This window comes from Hippocampus guttulatus, chromosome 1 (genome assembly GCF_054856545.1).
Source record: "Hippocampus guttulatus isolate MCC_2025c chromosome 1, RoL_Hgut_1.0, whole genome shotgun sequence".
Taxonomy (NCBI): Eukaryota; Metazoa; Chordata; class Actinopteri; order Syngnathiformes; family Syngnathidae; genus Hippocampus; species Hippocampus guttulatus.
Window position 1 is genome coordinate 17,520,548 of NC_141261.1, and position 26,086 is coordinate 17,546,633.

The following is a 26,086-nucleotide window of genomic DNA, read 5'->3' on the forward strand; positions in this document are numbered from 1 at the left end:
GCTCCGGCGTCCCTGTGTGGAGCCTTCGTGGGTTTTCTCAGTGTACTCCAGTTTCCTCCCACATTCCGAAAACATGCATGGTAGGTTAATGGAATTCTAAATTGTCCTTAGGTGTGATTGTGAGTTTGAATGGTTGGTTGTCGATGTGTGCCCTGCGATTGGCTGTCAACCAGCTCAGGGTGTGCCCCACCTAATGCCCGAAGACAACTAGGGTAGGCCCCTAGCACGCCCGTGACCCTTGCGAGGATATGCGGACGAGAAAATTGATCAATGGGTGTGATTGCGAGTGTGAATAGTTGTGCCCCGCGTGGCTGGGATAAGGCTCCAACACCACTCCCCTCGTGAGGATAATAAGCAGATCAGATCATGAGCAGATGGATATTTTGTAGTTATTATGCATTCGAGAAAGGTGGGAAGGCATACTTTTCCTACTTCTGAATAGAAAAGTTGCATTACGACGCCCCTTTGAACTGGGAGGTTGCGAAGCTGAAAAAAACGGACCCAAGTTCACTGACTGACTTCAATGTGACCTTACTTGACAATGGCGACACCATGGAGACACAGACCGTGAATGGCAAAACATACTTTTCAAGATTATAAACATATTCAGCTTTGGTGCTTATTAGATCAATTGAGTTATTCGACATAACTTTACTGAACACAAGATGGTTTTTACTGGCAGCGTGAAGATGTGCCGCTATATCTAAATCCGACTTCCAACCTTCCTTGTTTGCAGTATAAGCCTCTGCTTTGCTGACTTGTTTCGTTATGAGCATTGTAATATCTGTTCATTGTTATTTGTGTGTGAGTGCAGGGCCACCTGAGTAGAGGGGTCCAGCCAGGAGGGGAAGATTGGCTCGGACAGTTGAGTGTTGAGAGTTTGGGCATGAATTGTGGCCATCAGCGGCTCTGGTGTGAATGTCACCTATTTGTTGCTGTTTTGTTTAATAATAAAAAGCAAACAGGTTGCATTTGCTTGAGCACACAGAAGAGCGTTACAATATATTTGCAGCTTCCTTGACGTGTCTCAAAGATGGTGCATACGGGAAATAAACTTAGCAAAACGGAGAGAGAACAAGTCCCGGTACGCTAGAGGATGAATGTGTGAAATGCCGGTACTCCTTACTGTGTACAGGTCGCTGATGGTGTGATGGTACACTTGCCTGATTTGTCTGCTTGCAGCGTTAGATTGATTCCCACTCAGTGACGGTGTGGATGCGAGTGAATGGTTTCGTTTGTCTCAATATGTGTTCCTCGACTGATGATCAGTTCATTAACTTGTTGTTGAATCACTTGTCTAAATATTGCTCATATCTAAAGTTTGTACTTGCAAGTCAAACAAGACCAAAAAATACAAATAAAATGGTCCACTGACATCATCTTATTCGGACCAGCTAAGTTAATTTGTTTTAGGAAAACTGAGTGAAAATTTCCCAATTTATTGAGAGATCATTTTGCTGAAATTAGGTAAGTAATTTTTCATTGAATCATTTTTTTGCCCTTGTTTTTATGAGGAGAGGCATGGTGGTCAACAATTTAGCATGCCCACTGTCATGATTCGGTTTAGGGACCAACAGGTGGCACTGTAGGGCTCCCCCGGCAGCTGCACACCTGTTGGTCATTTGGTAATTAGTTGTTTAAAAGGACTCCCAGCCCGAACATTCAGTGTCGGGTCATTGTTGCTTCTTGCTACTGTCTTGTGTATTGCTGTTGCTTCTTGCTACTGTCATGTGTGTTGTGTTGCTTTTTGCTACTGTCATGTGTGTTGCTGTTTGCTTGCAACTGTCATGTTTGTTTCTGTCATGGTTCTGTTCCTGTTAGTTTTTTACCACAGTCATGGTTTTGTTTTGCTACTTTGGATTCGTTTTGGTTGTTAGCACTTTGTTTGTTTTGGATTCAGTTTTCTCTGTTTTATTAAATATAGTTCGTCAAGTTCACCCTGCTCCTCCCTCCTGCCTGCTTTTTGGGGTCCACCACCACCTCGCATCGTGACACCCACGTCACAGTGCAGAGGCACAGGGCTCGATTTGACACTGCGATTGGCTGGCAACCGGTTTAGGGTGTACCCCGTCTGCTGCCCAATAACAGCGGGGATAAGCGCTGAGATAAGCAGATTAAAAATTCTATGGATGTTTTTATGAGCCCACTTTTGGCAGCCATTCAAGGACTTTGGGGAAACTGACGTTGACGTCTTTCTAGCTCTAGCTCTAGCCGAATACCAAGGTCAATTTAGTTTGACAAACCCAAGTCAAGACAATATTTTAAGTCCTAAGCAAGTGTTACCCACTTGTTCATTGGTCGAACTGCCCCCCGGCTATGTATTCACACCCTTTTTGGTCAAATCCCACACATCATGATTCAGTGATGCACATCCTCAAAAAACGTTTCAGTCTGCTCAAATGGATTGTTTGCACTGCAACGCCGGATTGTGACCACTGGGGGGCAGCCTGTTCCAACTGTGCCGCTTCTGCTCTTGGACTGACGGCGTTCCATTGCTCACCATTGGTCCGCAATGTCTCCTCCCACTTTACAGGCAGAGTCCGCCACTTTGACTTGGTTGCCGTGGAAACGCAGGGAGCTGTTGCTCTGACAACCGGCTTTTTATGATATTGTCTAATGAGATAAGCCACCTATACGTGACGCGCTTACGATGGCTTTTAGGGAGTTAGAGTTTGAGTAGGAGAGGGTAACGAAGGACTATGAGGACTGTGTATTTATAGCCTGTATGAGAGGCGAAAGGGAAAACTAAAATGTCAGTGGCACCATCTACACTGTTGACACGTGAGAGTGTTTTGTGCTGTGTGCACTCTGGTGTCTGCCTTCAACAATCAATTATTGCAGATATTTGTAAATCAGAAAGTTAGGGCTGTTCACTGGTTGAGTCCTAAATGCTGGATGTATGACTACAAAGGTTGAAGAATAGGCCGGAATTGCATTCAGTTAGGCTTAAGACTGCAGTAACTACTAAACTCTGTGTGGGTGTATTTATAGTCAGTAGGTCTATTCACGCGTCTGATTCTGCTGACTTCTTGAGCTCCTTTCTATTTCAAGGAGCCAGTGTCAGGTTCCCATTTTATTTTAATGGCATTTTTTTTTTTGTGAGCCAAGCAATTTTTCACTTTACATTTCTCTAATTGGTGGAATTTGTTATTTATGTTCTCTTTGTCATTGCCAGATGTTTTAAATGCTGTGTTAGGTGACTTTAAAATGTTCAATAACTTTATGAAGCTTATGCGGGTGTAGCCTACTTTAAAAAAGAAAAAGAAACATGACTGCATAAATGCACACACACACACACACACAAAAAACAAAAAACTCAATTTTGGGGTCTTTTATTGAGTCTCTCATAGCCATTCATACAGTCACCTTTCCAGCATTCTTCATATCCTAGTCTAACTTTCATGGGGGGAAATACTGATAATGATGCAGTCCTCGTATTGATAACACAGAATCACAGACTCTACACAAACACTGGATACATAAGTTCAAAGCACAATTGGATTTGGAGATGGACTGTCTTCGTTTGACTTTTTTTTAAAAGTGTTTTTGTACAATTTATGAAGAATTAGAGTTGGTGGAAAGCAACGTGAAGACAGCTGCCAAGCTCTGACACACACGCACACACACGCACTTCCGACCGTGGCATTTTAGCAGCAGATGTGAGGTTTCACTATTTTCATTGAATATTCACATAGTGATTTGTCTGTATTGAAGTGGATGAAGTTGCTGCACCCCTGACAGAATGAGCCTAAATGCAAGCACAAGGGACACATCACACGTGAGACAGGACAGCACAGGAAGCAGAAAAAGGGAGAGCTGGTGAGCAGAGGAGAGTCAAGGAGCTGAGAAGAGTAGAAGAGGCAAAAGCAAGTTGTCATAACTGGGGGTGTGTGTCTCACTTATTTTCCAATCTAGTATTAAGTCTATTTGTGTGGGGCTTCGCCGGTGTCGTAACATTTGAGGGTGCTTGCTCTCACCACTCCAACGTTGGGTGGAAGTTTTCATTCAAAATAGTTGAACTAGTTTCAGGGATGCGATGTACAAAGGACAACCTTGACTTTGAGCTCCCCGGGGGTTTTGACTGTCAAACGGCACTTTCGAAGAGATGGTCATTCTTAGATCCCGCAGGGGGCAGCAGTTTGGCCTCGCTCTCTGGGGCAAGGTATTCCAGGTGATGTTTGCCCCAAATTGGGGTGGTCAGGTGCTGCCAGCGCTGCATGTGGAAAGATGAAAGCTAATTGAGTTGATTCACTTCTCGTGATTGTATCAGCAGTGAACAAGACTTGAATCAAGACACTGGAGAGATGTTTCAGTGTTCCCCAAACCATGATGTCATTGGGTTTGTTATGTTCCAATCAATGTTGACAGTCGTTAAGCGTTGTAGGACTCACATGAGGCCAGGTTTGAACGAACATGACAAGGGACCGAGTTAGAAAGACCAGTGGTATTAATTTAAGTTGTCTGTTGGGTGAAATCGTCTTGATATTGTTGGGGTAGAGTCCAGCATGATGACTTAATTTCTGTGATTTGGATGCTCCTGTGATTAAATATTGTGGTGACCTTATCATGGAAGTCTATGTCACTGAGGGTTTACTGGTCTGTTCTTTACCTATTTCTTTTGTGTGTCCTCTGTATCTCGTCTGGAGTTATCTGACTTTCTTTTTTTGGTGTCATGTTTGGAACATGATTGTTACAATATTTTTTTACCATGATCCAAACTCGGAGAAGAAGAGAAGAGGGACAACAGTTGATTAATTTCTGACTCGAGTACGTGTTCAAGTTTGTTCCCACAAGCGTCAAATGTATAGAGCAATGAAAACTCCATGACATAATGGCCTGGCTACCAGCTTCAAGGAGTATTGCAGTCGAACAAGCCTCTTGGAAGAAAGGTGAAACATCAAGTGCAGTTGCTTGAATTCAACAACAGGCATGGCAAACTACTCATTTGACATGCTCTCTCCAGAGCAATCCAAATGACATGTAGCAAAAAGCAGTATCCATGGTGAGTCATTCTTTTTGATTTTGGACACACAAGAAAACTTGTCTGGACATGCCGGCAAACATACTGACCTCCCGCAGCGATCCTTTGCTGCGCAGCAGCTTGTAGCCAACGGTGAGTGGGATACAAAGCATAGAGGAAAGGGCCAAAGCCCAGCCAAGCATTTCGCCCCACCATGGGTATGTGTACACATTGTTGTAGGTTAGGGGCTTGTAGTTGACCGCATGGAACAGGAACACTCCCTAGAAGCACACTTCAATGTCAGCAGCTGCCAGTGGGCACGTCAAATACAATACAAAATAGCACTTACCACACAGACAAGGGGCGTGATGTAGGACCAGCACCACTTCATGTAGGGAAGGGGCTGATAGCCGATCATTCGGGCCACGTCATCCATGAAACGGTCTGCGCCTGACAAGCGGTTCCAAAGACATTGTGAAAGTCGACTGGCATAGATTATTCATCAAGACACGCTGAGAATGCACAGCTCGTATCTTACCATAGACCCAGGCAATCACCACGCACTCCCAGAACGCCTGCCACAGAAGAGTGATGCCGCTGGCAGAATAGTAGTCAAACAACTGGAACACATACATCCCTCCCTAGCAGGAAGAAAAAAACGCAAGCATAGTCAACAATGACAATTTGCAGTTAATATTTTATATGTGACCTATTTAATAATAATAATAATAATAATAATAGATTTTATTTAGAGCCTTCCAACTGCTTAGTCATGCCAGAAATGGTTTTATGTGTTCATTGAAACGTGTCAAAAAAAACATCCTCAAAGCAGCTTTGAGGGCAGTTTGTTTCATATTTGTAGCTAAAAATTACCCATATCAAAGTGTTGATGTGATACCTATCCGTACTTTGGTGTGGTGGCTCGGTACAAATGAATAATCTTGCCAACAGGAACCATACTGGACTTTGGTACTGATAAGAGCAGGCTTTAAGATAAGATAAGATAAGAGAAGACAACTTTTATTTGTCCCGCAATGGAGAAATTCATTAGTTTAGTTTTTTTAGTCCAATTACTCAACGGCTGATATCATTAAAATCATGACGACATCAGGGTAACGCGGTGAGGTGATGAATGTGAGTTTGTACCTCCGTGACCATGGACATGTCAATGAAGAAGCAGATAACGCAGCAGATGGCCGCCACCACCTCTCGCCGCAAGGAGGCCAAGGCGGACTTGGGTGGAAGCATGTCCATGACTCCGGTGATTAGACCCTCTACTCCAACAAACTTGAAAGCAAAAGTCAAACGACATAAGACAACAGTCACGTTGAAACATCCGTCATGTAAATTAAAATTTTACCATTTCTTTTTTTTTTTCTTTGCACAGAATTCAATTCAGTATCGGCATTCCTACGCAATTATACATACACAGTTCATGTACTACAATTTAGCCTTTGCGTCATTGTTCTGTTAGGTCCGATGCAATTCAAAACCTTTGCTTGGGAATGCCCACTGACACTGCGTGACTGACTACAGTTCTCCAGGTGTCATCTTTGCAAGAACATTCATCATAAGGGGCAACCTCCAAAATAACCAAAGGGTAACAGCTGTAGTAGCTGCTGTCACATGATCCATTCTGCACAGACAAGAAACTAGGCAAAGAATAGCCAGTGAGAGAGCATGAATGGACAGTGGAATGACTGAATCAAGACAGAAGCTCACTGACAAATGACAATAGATGTAGGCACGGACACACAACAAACGCGCTGCGCAGAAATGCAACACAAAGACCGGACAAGTGGAATGAATAACAATGTTAAGGGAAGTAAGACTGAACGAAAGGATTTATTTATGATGCAGACTACCTTACCTGACTGTCCAGGCCGAGTACAAGTAACATGAAGAAGAAGAGTGCCGCCCAGAGTGGTGCCAGAGGCATCAGAGTCACAGCCTTGGGGTAGGCAATAAACGCCAGCCCGGGTCCTACACATAAACGTATAGGCATTAAGATTGTGCCTTCATATCGTGTTTTTCAGCATACTCAGGGTGTACTTACCACTCTCAGCTACCTTACTGATATCCACACCTTGCTCTGCAGCCATGAAGCCCAACACAGAGAACACAACAAAGCCTGCAAAGAAGCTGGTTCCGCTATTAATGAGTGCCAGCACAAACGCATCCCTGGACAAAGATAATAAAAAGACGACACAATAACACCATAGGATTACAAGTCAAGTCAAGTCAACAGTATTTATAGAGCACTTTCAAACAGCCATCGCTGCATACAAAGTGCTGTACATGGAGCAATTTAACATGCACAATAAACAGTAAGACAAATCGGTAATAAGTGAGGAAAGTACACTTCCCAATATGTTAAAACAGGACAAGCAGGGCACGAGGACTGTTGGCAAGAGAAGGGCTGGTCTGCCGGATGATAAATGGGGGATAAAGAGCAGATAAATATATCTTGACAAGCTGCTGTTGTCCTCACGGTGATGCACAGCAAATATGGCAACAGCAAGTTTGGCTCAAGGTCTGAGGGGAGGCAGGGTGAAAGACCTAATGGCTACTGGCTCGATCTAAACATATCCACTCAGGATGAAACATGCATGTGTAAATATGGAAACTATGAACTCAGATTTTATTATTTTTTTTTTTTACATTAACATCACTATTACAATGAAGTGAATTTCCTAATCTGGCAACAAGTCAATTTGACTTGTCGCAGAGAGTAAAAAAAGAACGGTATTAATTGATGGTCATTCATAAATTGCTGCACTCATCCATCAGAAGCATGTCCCATCATGTGTGAGAGCACTCGGGAGAATCCTAATGCATATGCATAATCAAAACAATGGAGCATCGATGGTTGGGTTAACAAAGCAGTGCATGCTATATCTGGACCGTAGCAATTACATGTCCTCTAGCCACACTTACTGTTAAATCAATAATTAAGGTAGCACTTAACAGCCACATAAACTTGTTACGCCATACCATTTTAATTTATGAGAATGTATCCATTTCAATTCATGACCGCTGGATGCAGCAAATAAGCAAAACCCAAACACTGATTCACAAGAGTTCAATGTACTGTACATTTGTTTTTCCTGAGCTAGTTTAAGACTTTTGAGAAGCGGAGCTTAGCTAAGATACCTCAAGATCTGAACTCATCTTTCAGTTACCAATTTAGGTCAAAGCTGAGAAAATGCCAGAGGGCAGGACATTCACCGGGTTGGTTATACTGGAGCCTGCTGACTACTTGGTTTCAAAATATCCAAGCAGCAAGCGGTGAGTTACTAAACTCATCTGCTCTACTTTTTTACATCATGCGAGATGTGTGATGTGTGGAAAGGGACGAGACTGGATGAAAATGTTTGTGGCTGGTCTGTCAGACATTCAAAATGTGATTATGTTTATTTGAAGGATAAATTACAAGCCCTCTTAACAAATTCAAATACAATCAACATTACTCTGCATTCGACTTGTGATCAATTTTACAGCACCGTATTTTCCGCACTAAACGGTGCACCGAAAAGCCGCAGCTAAAAGCCTTCCATTTTCTGAAGAGCTCAGCGCGCCTTAAAATCCAATGCGCCTTGTGTATGGTCTTTACAGTAATATATCAAGCCCAAAATGGCTCCTTGCTAGAGACATGCTTACAACGCAGAGTTCAAACTTAAGGCGATCGGTTTCGCAGTTGAACACGGAAATAGAGCAGCGGCAAGAGAGTTCAACGTTAACGAGTCAATGTGATAACTTGCTGTTGGTTCAGTGAACTGTGTCGCTGCTTTATTAAATACATTTTACTGACATCTGATCGTCGCTATATAAATCAGGGTGTAGTGTAGTGTAGTGTTCTGTTGGCATTTCCTTGAGCATTGCTCCATCTAGTGGATGAATTGTAGATTGTGTCTTATAATGCGGTGCGTCAAATATATGAAAAATTTTTTACAAAATAGGCCATTCATTGAAGGTGCGCCTCATAATCCAGTGCACCTTTTAGTGGGGAAAATACGGTAAGCTTAAAGTTTCCCGTATAACTCTCGGCCCAAATGTGCTGCTAGTTAGCTCCAGGCAAAAGTTAGCGTTGTAGCACGACCAGCTTTTGTGTTGGTTATGTAATGTGTTGAACCTTTCGGGATTTTTGGATGAGCAGCAAGTGTAATGCCTTGTCATACCATACACTGACCCATGTTTGAGCAACTGTCTGAAACATGGGGGGGAAATGGAGCATTTTGTTGAACTGTTGCTCTTCATCCATCTCACTAAATAAGCAGCGCACCTTTCTTCAGTATCATAGCATCTTTCTTAAACAAAACAAACCTAACAGCACAGATACATGATTATTTTGGCTGTTTCTCAAAGAAAGATCAGACAACTTAAGTAAAGGGTGGTTTCCAATCATGTGGTTAAGAAGCAATCCAAATTAGTTTTTGTTTTGCTTGTTTTGAGGCCAGTCCACCGGTAGTTTGTCAACATGGTAGTATTAAAATTATCTGACTAAAACCGGAATAAAACATTTTTCAGGTTTGTCGACTAAAACTGGACTAATTCTGCCATATTTCGAAATGACTTAAAATGCGACTAAAGCTGTTGAGCCTTATTCGTCCAGAAGATTAAAACTAAGACTAAAACTAATGGTAGCCAAAACAGCACTGGCTTTGTGTTCCACATTTCAAATGATATATTAGTAGTACTCAGGTCAAAGGTCATGGAAAACAACATGCAAGTATGGCTGATGTTTGAGCAATGTTGTGTTATTTCCAGAGTCTGTGGGGGACTTTTTTCACACAGTGTTGAAACTTACTGGTAGCAGTTGTTGTTGAAGCGGTTATAGCTGCCCAGGGCAGTCAGGGCACCCAGTCCGATGGCATAAGAGAAAAAAATCTGGGTACCAGCGTCAATCCACACCTACCACAAAGGGGAAACATTGTTTTATATAACAGGGTTGGATGTCAAATTCAGCCGTGTGTTCATTAAGGAATCAAACAGAAATCAAAGGAAGTTAACACAAATAGGAGTCAACCTGCGCTTCTCCCAGTTTGGACCAATCTGGTTTCAGGTAGTATATGATCCCATCTAATGCTCCAGGTAAGGTGACACCATGGGCCAAAAGAACAACCAGAACCACGTACGGGAACAGAGCTGTGAAGTACACAATCTACAGGAACATGGAAAATACAGAAAATGAACAGGAGATATGGGAGAAATGTGTTGGATTTTGATGGGTAGGTGAAGGTCAAGTGAAATACTATGTGTCAGAACTCACATAGTGAAATTTAACAGTAAACTGTTGAAGACATTCAAACTTGTCACATTAGATGAAGTGCATAAAAAGATACATTTGTATTGACTAGATAGAGGCTAGTGCTTATCAATGTGCTCTATTTGCTATGGTCAAAAGTAACTGCACCAAAGTATGTTTTTATCACTTTGATTAAGCAATTACCTGCTTTGTAAATACTCAAGTCTTAAGCCCATTAGGTCCTCGGTGTAGATGTGTAATGGGCCCTGTCAAGTTACTTTGAAGAAAAGGTAGCCTGTAAAATGGAAAGCCAGACAATTTGTAAACCTCCTGCAATAGCAGGGGTTTTGGGCAAACCTTTTCAAACTTCGAAAAACGCTGCCCCTGCTACCCAGTAACAGTCGAGGCTAAGTTGGTATCGTAAAAGTCAAGTACTGAGAAAGCACATATTCGCTGTGATCGGGGTGAGTATGGCCTCTTTCCAAATTGCAAATATCTACGTGGTGGAACGTTGCTAATCGGCTTACAGCCGGTTAGCTTATTCTCATTCTTTTTTTTTTCTCCTTGCCCTTTGAGATCTGCCTGCAGGAGACACTCCATATATTGTGGGCTACTAAGTAAGCATTGCACCACACCGAGCAGCTACAAAAATACAACACTTCATTATAGCGCAACATACAGTAATCCCCGCTACATCGTGGGTCACACTTTGCTGTCTCACTGTATCATGGCTTTACCTTGTTTTTTTCTTTTCCCACTGTTTGTACAATATTGTAGTGTTATCCATTGCTCATGCTCTCTTTATAATATAGTATTGTGTGTGTTTAAATGTGTTTATTGTCTCAGTAGTGTGTTTTAACACTTTTAAAAAAAGCTGTAATGCAATAATGCCATGCAGAGTGTCGTCTGCAACTGAAAGTAATCCCCATGATGGAGGGGCGATTACTGTATATTTGACTGAACTAGTTGAAGAAGTGCACATTTACATGATTAAGAACCAACCACACAATAAGCAGAAGAACATGAGCTCTTACACATTTCAGTCTAAACAATGATCCTCTCACTCCACTAAAGCTGATTGTGGGGAAAAGGCACAATGCCACAATTATTTCATCTTTCAGGTGAAGACGCAAAAACAGCCTATAAATTATATGCTTGCGGAAAGCGACTGCATACATTGCTAATTAATCTATGCTCCGTAAACCCAAAATGTCGTGTCCATTTTGATGAGTAATCTGCAAATCAAGATGAAACTTACCTTGCCCGTGGATTTGACTCCCTTCCACATGCAGAAGTAAACAATAACCCAGGTGGCAAGAAGACATAACACCATCTCATAGCTGATGTCGCCAGGTTCATTAATGCCACCGGACAGTCGAAGAACATTGCGTCTGTGAACGAGAACACAAGCTTCAATGCATTTACAAAGTGAAAGATAGCTGACCCGATCCTGGGGAAAGTCCAGGCAATTCTACATACAGAAAACCTCTGTCATAAAAGACACATATGGGTCAATGTTACTCTGATCACTCAATGATCATGAAAATGCAACAGGATTATCAAACTGCGGCCTGGTAGTCCAGGGGTTAGCGCGTCGACCTCACAGTGCAGAGGTACTGGATTCAATTCAAGCTCCGGCCTTCCTGTGTGGAGTTTACGTGTTCTCCCTGTGCCTGCGTGGGTGTTCTCCTGGTACTCCGGTTTCCTCCCACATTCCAAAAACATGCATGGCAGGCTGATTGAACACTCTAAAGGTGTGAGTGTGAGCGTGGATGGTGGTTCATCTCTGTGTGCCTGCAATTGGCTGGCAACCGGTTCAGGGTGTCCCCCGCCTACTACCCGAGGACAGCTGGAATAGGCTCCAGCACGCCCCGCGACCCTTGTGAGGATAAAGCGGATCAGAAAATGGATGGGTGGATGGATGAATAATCAAACTATGACTATGACATTTGTACACAGGGTTGCACAACAATATGCCTCTTCAATGTGTTTCCTTAATTATATGACTTTTTTTTTTTCATTAGATGTCTGATTTTGGAATGTCTGATAAGTAGCGTGTAATGTGTTATTAAATTATATTTAATATTTTTTTTCCTGCATGGCTTTTTTTGTCCACAATTTGATAAGAGAATCATTTTGATCATGTATATTCCATTTCAACAATTTGCATGTGTTCCTGAAAATGTGTCCAGCCTGTCATTATTAATGACCAGCATTTTTTGTCTTCAATGTAATTTCAGCTTCCATTGAATATTTTAAGAATTTACACTTTAAACTTTATTATTTACACTTGCACGAATGTTTTCTCATTTTCATCATATTATATATGCATATACTATGTATGAACCCATAGGTGTCAAACTCAGGTCCTGGAGGGCTGCTATCCTGCATGTTTTCCAAGTCTCCCTGTTGCAACACACCTGATTCAAATGATCAGCTCATCAGCAAGCTCTGCGGAAGCCTGATATTGAACCTGTTCATTTGAATCAGGTGTGTTGCAGCAGGGAGTCTTGGAAAACATGCAGGACAGCGGCCCTCCAGGGCCTGAGTTTGACACCTATGTATTAACCAGTCGCCCATCGCACTGCGCTTCTTGCATGAGCAAATCCGTTTAAGCTCACAAAGGTTGTGGGCGCGCCATACCTATCCCAGCTGTCTTCGCGCAGCAGGTGGGGTACACCCTGAACCAGTTGCCAGCCAATTGCAGGGCATATATATGTAGTATGTGCAGCATATATATGGGAGCTTGATCAATATGCATTTCTTACAGCAGAACATCTATTTAATGCTATTCATTGGAGAGTCAAAGACCATCCAGCCATCCATCCATCCATTTTCCGAGCCGCTTTTTCCTCACACGGGTCGCGGGGGTACTGGAGCCTATCCCAGCTGTCTCCGGGCAGTAGGTGGGGGGCACCCTGAACCGCTTGCCAGACAATCGCAGGAGTTGACGATTATGTTTAGTGAAATTAGAACATCTTAAAGGCTGGCCTTCTTTTCTTTGAAAGGCTCTACTGTACTAGATTTTGCGACTGCGTTGGTGGGGATTTTGAACATTCTTCCCAAAATGAATAACAAATAATGAAAATAGAACTGAAGAAAGAAAAGTGTCAACCTTTTTGTTTTTATCTACATTGTGGAAAGCATACTGTGAACAAGTGTTGAATATTAGCACTCAAGTTGAAACACTTCCAGCAATGCATCTGGTTTGTCCAGTGTTTTACATGCGAAGGAAAGGGCCTGGCTTTTATCATTGAAAACATAGTAGGTGACATAGAGGTCTAAAGGTTTTCCACACCAGACTTCTCCAACGATACTTTTAGGAACTTTGGTTAATTTTCTATTCTGAAAAGCACAAAACAAACAACTCCTACATAGTTCAACGCATACCAATGTACACAAGGACAAAGATCAGAAATAAAGCAATTGGCATGATGTATATCAAAATGTTACAATTTGAAGGAAAGAGATACATACTCCCAGAACTCAATGACTGGGGAGCGCATGCCTTCCGTCTCCATGCAGCTGTCGTTAAGGAGTGAAAGGGTTGCAGACACATTCAGCGGCAGCGACAACTGGGCAGCAGTGTGGTTGTGGCAAGTGCGGCGGAAGTCCTCGGTACAGTTGGGGGTGTTCCAAGCGTGTCCACAGGTAGCCCACGGAAGTGGGCTGGTGAAAGAGTGGAAGAGAAAGTAGAGACCCCACACCAGAATCATGATGTAGTAGGTGTTGCAGAAGAACACAATCACCATAGAAGCCAAGCCCAGACCTGGTTGGGAGAACACAGTTTGGGACGTCAATGAATCAAGTGACATCCACTGCGTACTCTTCCTGTCCGACACTGAGCGGTAACCTTTGAAAAGTGGTGCGATGTTCCAGGCGGAAACACCTCCCTGCTTCATGAATTGCCCCAAAGCGATTTCCAGAAAGAAGACGGGGATACCTCCGATGAACACTATCAGCAAGTAGGGGATGAGGAACACACCTGCAACAGGAAACAACAGCTGGTCACATTGAAACTATAGGGCCGGACAGATAATCTCTTTTTTTTTTTTTTAGGCTGATACTGATTTGGCAGGAAAAAAATCAAATCGTCAATTCATAGACGGATTATTTTAGAGAACAAAGATGGCCATCCCAATCAAGAATACATTTCAAATGGAGAGGATCATAACGGGAACATAACAGGAAACATTGACATCTGTTGTGATTGTCGAGAAACGAGGTGCACAGAAAACAGTCCATCAATAAATCTTAAAAGCTACAATTATCTACACAATTTGGGCTTTGTATCAGTCTGGAAAAACTGACAGACCTATCAAGAACAATGATGGAGTGAAATCACTTTGCGCTTTTACTTGATTGCAATCAATGCTTCCATGCTTCATTCCGGTGGCTGGGATGTCAAACATTAAATATTCAATGATACTTTACACTCCCCAAAGGCTTAAACAACAAAGTTTAAGGTGCCCTAAGACCTTTGTGAAGTCCTGGATATAAATATAAATATCGGTAGTGTGGGAAAAATCAAAAATGTTTTTCATGTTAAGTTGTTCTAAAGTGTTAAGAAATGTTTAATGTGTATTTTTTAATGTTATAAGCATCCTAATGGTATTTTGTTGAACTAAAATAAAGTTGTTTGGCTGTCAGCGATCATTTCACTGCTTTTTAGTGATGTTTTAAGTTTTTGCCATGGTATTGTTTCGGAGGTTTTTTTTTCTTCTTTTAAAGTTATATAAAATAACCTGTTTTGTCAGCCACTGCTTGTTCTCATTGCAGCAAAATTATTTTGCAAATAGAGCTCGAGTCACTTTTGTTGTCCATTTTTCATCATATAAAACTAAGGCATGCCAATTGAGACAACTATACATCAGAAAATATGGTCATGTTGTACCACACCAAAAAAGGGTGCCACCAAATCAGTTCTGGTGCAACCAACTGAAAGAATTAAAAGCACCAGTGCTACCAGTGCAAATGTTAGTGTAGAGCCCAATTTAACAAACTAGTTAATTGTTAATATTGGAAAAGGTAATCAATATTGCTCCACTCTGTCACCTCCTCTTAGTAAAAGAATTGAGACCATTTCAATGAGACCAAACAATTGTACATGTTTTTCAAAAAAATACAATGACTTACCTGATATGATCAAGTGTGCAAACAAATCTAGATGAACAAATATAGTGACGTAGAATACAACTGATCTAATTGATATGATTGCAATATGGGTATGTTACACCACACATGGCAAAAAGACTAATGGAGCAAAACTTTAAGCTGTCGGAATGAAAAAACGAACACCATATTTTGATCCTTGGTTTTGAAATGCATAAAGAGGCAAAGAAGTATGGACAACAAAGGGATGATAGAGATGTTCACGAGTAATTAGTCGTAATAGAGAAAGCTAGAACTTGTTTTGTTTTGATTGGCAGGACTTGGCCCAGAGCTAGCTGCTTTAAACACACATTTCAAAAGCATCTAAAGAAAGCGTCCTGTGAATAAGAAAGACACAATAGAGCAAAAATGAGGGGCGTGAGGCAAAGCAAATCTAAGATGTCGTTTGAAGAGAATTGCAACTATGTGATACCACTACCAAGCGAATGAGGCGGTCATGTGACCGCCTGTGACGCAGCACACAGGCTGGCTAAGAGCAAAGGAGGGAAAGATGGATGGATCACAGAGGAGGGTGGCTGAAAAAAAGTGGGACGATGCCGGAACTGGTGGGGGGGATTGGTGGGGAGATGGGCAAAAATCCAAAATAAACGACGCCGCACTGCACATGGGGGCAACTGGCACCAGCGTGCTATTATCGATTGACAATTTGTACCTCATTCACATGTCATTCTGCGGAAGCAGAGCTGTAGCCTTATAAGGCAACATTGGTGAGCGTGACTCAAACAGAAGAGACAGGGGCGGGAGAGCAAGAGACTGAGAAGAGAGCACGGGATGAGATGGGAGGCGTGAATGGAATGAGTGGAGAAAAAAAGGCTTTTGTAGAGATACCCCAAGCCAACCTATTGGCTGAACTTAAGGGGAACTGCATCCTTAATAGGCTTAAGTAAATCCTCTTTCGTCACAAGTGGACCATACACTCACTGCAAGGTCACAAATACATAAACATCAGCATTTATTCCATGCGTATGGTGTGACAGAGTGGGAGTTTTACTCAGTTCTTATCTGAAACTGTTGCTGTGTTGGAAGCTCTACTCTGGGCTGGTCAAGGACACAAAATGAAACTGTTTAGCGGATGCACTCACGTGTAGGGCAAATGAGAAAATGCATAGAACAGGTTTTTGTTATTGTGTGTCCAAATGCTACTATCAGGCAGAGGGAGAGCACCTTCATAAAGCTGCAAGAGTGTGGGGCAGGAGCACAGTGGGTGGACTGTGTCAAGCAGACCATTGTTATCCGATACCAGAAGGTGGGTATCAGAGCTCTGGGTCACAAGACACACACACATGCACACACACACACAAAAGAGAGAAAGGCATGGCTGGTCAAAGATAACCCCCCCCCCCCACACACACACACAAACACACAACAACTCATCGACCTTAATTGCAACAAAACATCCATCCATATCCATATATCCATTTTCTAATCTGCTCATGCTCACGAGGGGTGCGGGCATGCTGGAGCCTATCTCAGCCGTTTTAGGGCAGTAGGCGGGGTACACCCTGAACTAGTTGCCAGCCAATCGCAGGGCACACATAGACGAACAACCATTTGCTCTTACAATCACACCTCGGGATAATTTGGAGTGTTCCATTAACCCGCCATGCATGTTTTGGGGATGTGGGAGGAAACCGGAGTACGGGGAGAACATGTAAATTCCATACAGGAAGGTCGGAGCCGGAATTGAACCCTACGCTTCTGCACTGTGAGGCCGACGTGCTAACCGTTCTTCCACCATGCCGCCCGCAAAAAAACATTTGGGCAAAATATGGACAGGTGAGGCAAGGATAAAATAAGAGGAGGTTACTATTGGCCACGTTTGCAAGGATGAAAATGGAAAGGACACAGGGAGAGGCGTATGCCGATGTGACTGCAGGACATTGTGTACATCTGTTAAGCGGTTGTAATAAAGTGAATGGAGGAAGAGGAGGCGGGGGGTGGGGGCATTTGAGCTACGTCATCATAGCCAGGCAATAACAATTTGTTGGTCTACTTTTGCTATCATTTATAGCTGTCACATGACAAAACCTTACATAGCCCACAATTTTTTTTAAATCTCATATCTCAGATCGTAAAAGAGCTCATGAATAACAACCATGCCCCGATAACATGGCAATATCCGCGCCGGAGGCATGACCTTGTCCTGGCTGCGGGATATGGGAACACTCTGCCAGCAACAATCATCAGCAGATCCATGACACACCTCTTGCTGGTGTTTAAACAAACTTACAGCAGGGAGTAGGTTACATGACGAGTCAAACATTAAGTGATTTGCATTTTATTACGACAGCATGTCATCATAACATCACAAAAAAAGGTATGTATCCATGGCTAAAGTCTATTCTACAACCTTGTGTAATCAGTTTACATGTTCTCCCTTTGCTTACCCATGTTTTCAGTGGGTTTCTCCTCCCACATTCCAAAAACGTGCATGATAAACAGGACACTCTAAATTCTCCATGTGAGGGTGAATTATTGTTTGTCTGTAAAAAGTCTACACACCCCTATTTGAATGCAAGGATTTTGTCATACTAAACAACAAGATAAAGATATATAACTTAAAATCTTATCCAACATGAATGTAGTCTATGTCCTGTACAATTCAATTGAAAATAAATTATATAAAATGTATTTGTGTGTGTGTGAGTTTGCGTGTGAGTGTTTTGCACGTTTGTGTGTGTGTGTGTGTGTGTGTGTGTGTGTGTGTGTGTGTGTGTGTGTGTGTGTATGATGAATATGGATGAAGCTTCGTGGTAGGCAAGGTGTTCTTTAGGTGATGAGCAGGGTTGTGTTTGTGCCAAACATACTGTATGTTTTGGATTCATGGCCAAGAAGTGCAAGACTGGTTTCACTGGTACATTCTTCTAGAATTGGAGCCAAGGTGGAATGAATTATGAACAGTTCCAAATGGCAGGCAGTGCTGTCACAAAACCTTCAGGCCTCTGCTAGAATGCAAAAAAATGTCAAGAAAAGTCTACTAGAACATTTGAACTTCAATGATGGTAAAGTCGTAGCTGGTTATTCTGACTCACATAAATAAGTTGAATGAATGTGATTGGTTATTTCTGAACACAGCCTCATCCCAGTTCAAAGAGGGTGTGCACACTGATACTTCCCTCATCAAATAGACTTAAAAAATGAGGTGAGTTGTACAGGTTAACGGTTGCATTGGATGGAAAAAGTTTTGAAATGATTGATTATTCAGGACGATGTAACTTTTTACATCAGGTAAAATTGGCATGCGAGTGGTGAGAAACCATTTAACTGTCGATCTCACTCCCAACGTGTGGACAACCTTTACAGAAAATGCATGGCTGGATCTACTGCTACATAATCAAGCATGGGAGGTCCATTTCAAACACCCTCCTCTGATAAACTTTGATTTCTTGCTTAATACTGTAAATGATTGATGACAAAAAAAAAAAAAGTCCAAACTTTGCCCCTGTTTGTCAATGCAACCACGTCATGATTTTTACACATCATATGACAAAGTACTAGGGGTTAGTGAAACTCACCTCCTCCATTCTTGTAGCAAAGGTAAGGGAAGCGCCATACGTTGCCCAAGCCGACAGCAAAACCTACACAGGACATGATGAAGTCCATCTGTCTGGTCCAGGTTTCTCTCTCCACCACTGGCACCGCGTCAGCCCCGGCAACAGTTCCATCCTGGACCTGTGGTGGAACGGCTCCTCCGCCCTCAGCGCAGCCTGGGCCCTCTCCAGGCACCGACACCAGGGGATAAGCCGATCCCCCACCCTCACCTTCAAATATCTCTCTAGCCTCCAACGGAGGGAGGCTGACTTCACCTGCACGGGAAAAGATGGGAAGAAGAGATGTGACTATAGTTCATCTTGAGTGTCCTGAACTATGTATATATATTAGAGCTGTCAGTTTAGCACGTTTTTATTGGCATTAATTTAAATGAATTTTAACGGGATTAATTTTTTTTCTTGCGATATTAACGCGGCACACGTCACAAGCGGATGTTATGTTGCTCTATATATACACCAGAAACAAAACAACAAGCGCGTTGCAGAAGTCCACGCCGATGTCTGTTTTGCCAGCCACGGCAGCGCGAGACACCGAAAATGGATACTTAAAGAGTTTATGAATGGAAAATTTACTTTTAAAAAGTTGCCAGATTGCTCCACTGACAAGACCAAAGTTACCTGTATCATACAGGTATACGATGTATGCCACTGACGCGATTGTTACTTGTTTGGAACTATTTTGTGTGGAAGGTTACAGTGTTCCGTGTCCATATAAATAGAGCGAGTGGAGCTTCTCTGTGTTCGTCTGACAGTGACGGTGCGCTGCAGTGGTAGCGACCTAGCGAAAATAAAACGTCTCCAGTGTTGTCATCGAACCAAGTGTAATCATCCAAAATTATGTCTACACAAAACCGTAGAGAGACTTCCGCGCAAGAAAGACCAACAGAATCAACATAGCCTGACTGCTGTGTTCAAAGCAAACTTAAGAAAAACAAAGTATGCAACCATGGTTTAAATCCACTATAGGCTGGGTTCTAGTTTACCTTAGATGTGCACTTTATAATGTTATATTGCTCTGTTTTGATTCAATAAAAAGCTGTTAAAGCAGCTGTTGTGTGACAAAATATTTTTTTCACTGTTGTTGATGGACAGTAATATTGTGTGAGAGATTATGTGTGAATAACTGCTCCAAGTGAAAAATGTTCATGTAAAATTGAAAATCGAAATTGTTATTTCAGTAAATATTTGCATTTTGCACATAGAAAACGGATTCATGATTCCATGTTGATGAGAGCATTAAAATGGGGGAAAATAGGACAAAAGAAATATAAAAGGAAATTCAGAAACGATAAGAAATGCGTGAGTAATCACGATTCATTTTTTCTGAATTTGAGTTATGACAGTTGCATTTTTAATTAGATTAAATATTTTCATCGTTTGACAGCTCTAATATATATACAGTATATACCTGTATATATATATATATATATATATATATATATATACACACACACACACACAGTATATTCATGTTATTATTTGAACGGCCGATGCGGATTGACAAATACTACATAAAAGTGTCAAAGTTAGCTAATTTACAATAGATGTATAAAGTCTAAAGGCAGCACGGTGGTTAACTGGTTCGCATGTCAAACTCATGGTGTAGGGTTCGATTCTGGCTCCGGCCTTCCTGTGTGGAGTTTGCATGTTCTCCCCCGTGCCTGTGTGGGTATCCTCCGGGTACTGCGGTTTCCTCCCACATTCCAAAAACATGCATGGCAGGTTAATAGAACACTTGAAATTTTCCTTGGGTGTGATTGCGATCGTAGATGGTTGTTCAGCTATGTGTGCCCTGCGATTGGCTGGCAACCAGTTCAGGGTGTACCCCACCTACTTCCCGATGGCGGCTGGGATAGACTCCAGCACACTCGCAACCCTTGTGAGGATAACTGGATTAAAAAATGGATGGATGGTTGAATGGAGAAAATTATGCACTTGCCTATAAATGTCATGTTTTGGGGGGGTTTTTTACCGAAAAAAGTTTTACCATTAGAAATAATTTTCAAACTTTTTTCAACATTCATGTGACCTACTCCTACTTTTCAAGAAGGGAATTCTTTTTTTAGACAAAGTTAACTATAATAATGTGCTTGGTCAAGTGTGCACACCCTCTATTAACTCATTTACACCCTTTGACGTATAAATACGTCAATTAGCGCATAGCCGTTCCCTCCCCATGACGTATTAATACGTCAATCACGTGTTTTCATGGGGGAGGGTGCAAGAGAGTCCGATGCAACTTCTCACCACAGGATTAGGCTTGACGGCAATGTTAAATAGCAAAAAAATGGCCAGCGGGTGGCAGTGGTGAAAAAAATCAACCAGGATCACGCCGCAGAAGTAGTAGAAAGGGCGTACAGTGAAGGAGGGGCGTATGTGGATAGTGGATTGGAACATTAGCAACTAGCAACGATGGAAAAAAGGAAATAGCTAACTAAAAAGGATTTTTTTTCGGTATCAAAGCGTCCTCGAAACAAAACAACAAAGGAGATGGTGTTTGTGTGGAAGAGAAAATGACGCTCCGGTCACTAATCGAAAGCGGCACCCGTCAAACGAACGTCGGCCTGCACAAACATGGCGTGCTACACGCGGCCCGCATCGCTCACGCCGAGTTTCGAGTTCATCTGATGAAGATGAACTTGCTCCACGTCAGCGATCATCGCTTGGCAGAGCATTTTGTGCCTCCCGATGCCCCACATCGCCCACAAATCATCTCTCCGGCGACTTCCAGCGATGACGGCAAAGAGGCTGCATTGCTTCGCATGGCCGACGCCGGGCACACGTCAGCGATTCATTGGAATCGTCTCGTAAAGACGACGGCGAAAACGATGAATTGGAGAGCGATTTGGATCCCGATATGTCGGACGAATATGTGCCTTCGGACATAACGGAAAGCAGCTGAGAGTCCTCGCCAGAGCCGCTGGAACGAGGAGGTAACTGCTGACTAGCTTGCAAGTTCCCATTCAAAACTTCATCACTTCTTATGCCTCCTCAGTCACTTTTATGTACCGCTACATTCCCCGCTATACTATGAAGTTGCCAGTAACACTAATCATTTATGTACGGTTGATGCGTCTCGTAGATGTGGATGAAAATATGCGCTGACTTGCATGTCGCCATAGGTTTAAAAAAAACAAAAAACAGGACACATTTGGTCCGCTCAGCTCTGCTAAAACCACTAGTGTTAAATTCATATTCCATTTCATTTCAAATTGGATGCTGAGCAACGTGGAATGAATGGTGTAAATAGCAGTGTGCGAGCATGTATGTGTGTGTGAGAGATGTTGAAATGTAAGTGGAAAGCAACAATAAAAAAAATAGAAAAATAAGATAAGATAAGAAAACCTTTATTAGTCTCGCAATGGAGAAATTCCCAATTCACAGCAGCAAAAAAAGTGTGGTAATTGTACATACTTCTATACATTACAGATTGTCCAACCAGAAGCCAAAAGATGACGACTCCTCGCTTTGGTGGTGGAAAGAAAGGTAAATAAAATTATTGTACCTCACTGCAGCAAGATATATTTGCAACTTTTTATGTTTCTATAATTTATAGGTCGTGCATCTGGACGTGGTGGGATGAATCGATGGTGACAAACTGGATGGAAGCCAAAAACCATCTTCTCCACAGCTGCACTTTTGTTCATAGTTCAATAGTTTTGTTGTGTGCAAATAAATTATTTTGCTACAAAAACATTATTTGTAATGTTCTTTTGTAGGAGGAACACATTATTGAGGTATTTGAGCTGCCACGAAAGCAAAAAATAATGTAAAACTTGAAATGATGCTTGAAATGCATGCTTTTACAAAAAGCTCATTTTCTCTGGATTTCTGCAGAAAATCTGCCTTTTCCATAAAACTTAGCAGTTTTCTAATGCTGATTGCCAACGAACGGAGAATGATAGAAACAAACTTTTTTTTCTGCTGAAAGAAGAGAGTCTCACCTTTCTTTTGACAGGTTGCATGTATATATAGCCATAGAACAGAAAATTCTGTGGGCCTTGCAAATCAGTCAAAATTCAGTAAAATGTGAGGGATTGAGGGGGTTGCTCCAGTGAAAAGGGGTGGTATTCAATGAGTTAAGTGTGGATGTGGCTGTGTTTGAAAAGAATTAACCAATCACATTCAAACTCATGTCCAATGGGAGTCTGCACACACCTGCCACAATTTAAAGTGGCCCTGAGTAACCTCAATAACATTTAAGCTGGTTTAGTAGGATTTTCCTGGCCTTTTTGTTTCTAGAAAAAGCCTGGGGTTTTGTGCTCACACTGACTGCTATGTGGAGCTATTCATAATTACCCCCACCTTGTCTAGAGCTCTTTCCAGCTGAACACCCATACTGTCAAAGCATGATGCTGCCAACCATAATTCTTCACCATACGTCAGATGCTCTTTTGAGAAGGAGCAGTGTTGCACTTACACTAAACATACCTTTTGGAATTATGACCAAAATGTTCCACCATGGTTCCATCGGACTACAACACATTTTGTCATTTTTTTGGAGAGATTTTGATATGGTGTTTTCCCATAATTCCAAAATGTATGTTTTAAGCAAACTTTGCAGAGCACATCAGCAAGATGAACACACCAGCAGTGAAGCATGGTGATGTCGAGTGGGGCCTGATTCAAATACCAGTCAGTGATAGCACAAAATCTTCAGGCTTCTGCTTGAAAGCAAAATAAAAGTCAGGTTGGCCACTAGAACATCTGACTTTTAATGTGCAACCACATTATCTGTTTTACTCCCCCTCTCAAAAAAAATCTAACTTTTTTTTATTTTTATTTATGTTGTATAGCTAATAGTAGTTAATGGTGGAAAAAGAAATGTTTATCAGTTATTTTCTTAAAATCACAAACACCATGTGTTTGAACAGGGATGTGTAGACTTTTTTTTAATAACCATTGCATGCGGATGGAAGGAAAGAGGGATAGTGTGTTGTTGATGACTTAAAACGTCGCTTCAGGCTTAAAAACATACTCAGCATCCTATCTTCATCGTGTGAGCCTGATAAATTGTTATGTTTATACTCATGTTGCTGTTGTGTTGTCATCGTTGAGTGAACCCTCCCCCGACATTTATTGCGCCTGTCTGCATCTCACTCAGAATGATTGGTGTGCTGCAGCACAGCGCAGTAGACTGACCACGCTATGTTCTGCACCTCGAGCTTCTCTGCCGGTCGTGACCGAGTTCGCTTTTTCAGCATTTTGGATGCATCACAGTGGAGTGTTTACAAGAAACATAGGCAATGTCATCCTCGGGGTGCAATTGCATGATTATTCGAGCAGCCGCCTCTTGTGGATGTAAAGTGAGGCAGCTCAATCCAGATCAGAGCAGTTTGGGGTGTGTGTGATCAGAAATGGCATAAAGTGGGCAAGGTAAAGGAATGAATGTGGTTACATCCTGCTTTGTCAGGAATAAATATGATGCAATAGAAATTATATTAAAATTAAGATGACAATATTGCAAAATGGAAACTCTATTTTGGGAATCTCATCATTCCATTCATTCATTTTCAGCCACTTATTTTATTCAGGGTCACAGGTGACTTGGAACCTATTTTAGCTGACCAGTCAATCAGGGCACAAGCATTCACACCTATTGACAACTCAGAGTCTTCAGTCAACCTTACATGCATAATTTTGGAATGTAGGAAGAAGCCAGAATATTTGGGGGAACCCACACAAGCTTGAGCAAACTCAACACAAGAAGGGCTGAGCTCTGATTCAAACTAAGAACCATTGACTGTGAGGCAGATCTCATCAGTCCAATCATTTGACAGCATAAAAAACCCAATGCAATTGGAACATGTACTGTATGCCCGAGTGGCAAAGTTTGAAAAGATTTGGGGCGGGACTGGGTGCCAAAATCATCAAACCAATTTAGGATACAGTTTCTGAGATTTTCTTTGAACTGATGTGAGGTTTTGTGGCTGTTGTGAGAACTGTTGAATTTGCATTTTCACGGCAAATGCTGGTGCTGAGGTTGCCCTTTGCATAACATCAAAGCTGTGACTTAACACTTAACATGATAAATAACGATGCAACATACTCACCTCGACTACTTCCTTCCAGCTCGGTTGACATATTGATGAACTGCGTCAGAAAAAAAACTGAGTGTGAAATTTAAATTGGGGTGGGGGGTGGGGGGCGAGCTGGCTGTTGGTTTTTAGACGAGGGAGGGTTAACGTGCCAAGAAAGGCAGATATATGTTTAGCACCCTCTTTTCTGATTTTCTCAGTTTATTTCGCCTGTTTGAAATATAAAAAAATACAATTAAGAATATTACGAAATCGTTTTTTCTCCACACGTTGGAACGCCTAAGCACAGCCAAGAGATGATTTTGTTTAAAAAAAATGTCAGCAGGCGCCGTGGGACTCAGGAGACTCAGAAGCAGTCGACGAAGCACTTGAAGGTAAGCCTGAAGAATCTCATGGAGGACCGTTAGACGAAAAAGAGCCCGCTGCCTTAGGGTGAACGGGTGCGTTAATTTTTTTTTTTCTTTTCCAACGAGTTGTTCCAAAAGCCGATTCAGGAGCCCGTGGTGGACCTTCTGGTGATGCCGCGGCGCAGACTGAGAGAACAAGTGACGTTCCAGACATTGTCGTCACCCCTCCACCCCTCCCCCGCTGCTCAGCCGTCATTGGCTGATGGAGGCAAGCACGTACACTGCATCATCATTAGAACCCGCTATGGTACAATGACAGAATCCCGTGGACGGATGACTTGATTGGGTATACGTCACTGCAAGACAAGCAAGCAAAAAGCGGAGGCGTTCAAAATGCACCTTCATGGAGGCTGTCATGTTGCGCTACATCCACCTGCAGGTGCAAACAGTCCTTGCCATTTGGCCTGATACCGGTTATTATTTTCACCGCTTGACACATCATACTTTGCATTCCATCGGGGGCTCATTCCAGAGTCCAAATTTAACACTGATGAACCGCTGCCTTGAGACAGTGTCTTAAAAGAAGGTTTAATGTGCACCAACGTTCTGCTGACCACCAACCATCCATTAGCCGCTGCAGTGTATAATGGGCTTTCACACGCAGAGCTTGCCAACAGGCTCGTGTGCTACAGCTTCCACCTAGTGGACAACGCGTATATTGCCAGATTCGCGTGAAAATATGGACAACACGTCCTCATAAACCTCATTTCATA

The 26,086-nt window shown here is 42.3% G+C and overlaps 1 protein-coding gene and 1 long non-coding RNA gene across 3 annotated transcripts; one reads left to right on the plus strand and one right to left on the minus strand.

The window, feature by feature from the left end:
• Positions 1–3,316: 3,316 nt before the first annotated feature.
• LOC147210723 (sodium- and chloride-dependent creatine transporter 1-like) lies at positions 3,317–25,501 on the minus strand. Of its 2 annotated transcripts, XM_086115441.1 has the most exons (14): positions 24,982–25,501; positions 18,893–19,183; positions 14,059–14,190; positions 13,683–13,974; positions 11,464–11,596; positions 9,987–10,121; positions 9,768–9,871; positions 7,017–7,141; positions 6,831–6,943; positions 6,107–6,247; positions 5,499–5,601; positions 5,310–5,410; positions 5,071–5,241; positions 3,317–4,213 (listed from the first exon to the last, which is right to left on the minus strand). In XM_086115441.1, the coding sequence occupies exons 1-14, from the start codon at positions 25,010–25,012 to the stop codon at positions 4,085–4,087; spliced, it is 2,001 nt and encodes a 666-aa protein (XP_085971567.1). In that variant the 5' UTR covers positions 25,013–25,501; the 3' UTR covers positions 3,317–4,084. The 2 variants fall into 2 exon arrangements, with proteins under 2 accessions (XP_085971567.1, XP_085971576.1); XM_086115450.1 differs by lacking the exon at positions 24,982–25,501 and having other exon boundaries at positions 13,683–13,874; positions 18,893–19,081.
• Positions 21,757–22,624, plus strand: LOC147210724 (uncharacterized). The gene is made up of 3 exons (XR_015103019.1): positions 21,757–21,861; positions 22,358–22,414; positions 22,485–22,624. It is a non-coding gene; the product is annotated as an uncharacterized LOC147210724 (long non-coding RNA).
• Positions 25,502–26,086: the final 585 nt, after the last annotated feature.

Bases quoted from the DNA above. Each gene is read 5' to 3' on its own strand.
- LOC147210723 (XM_086115441.1), bottom strand. From the start codon at position 25,012: ATGTCAACCGAGCTGGAAGGAAGTAGTCGAG. The intron at 13,975-14,058 runs GTTACCGCTCAG...TCTCCCAACCAG, and splicing joins CATCGCACCACTTTTCAAAG to GTCTGGGCTTGGCTTCTATG. The intron at 6,944-7,016 runs GTAAGTACACCC...GTTTATGTGTAG, and splicing joins CAGTAAGGTAGCTGAGAGTG to GACCCGGGCTGGCGTTTATT.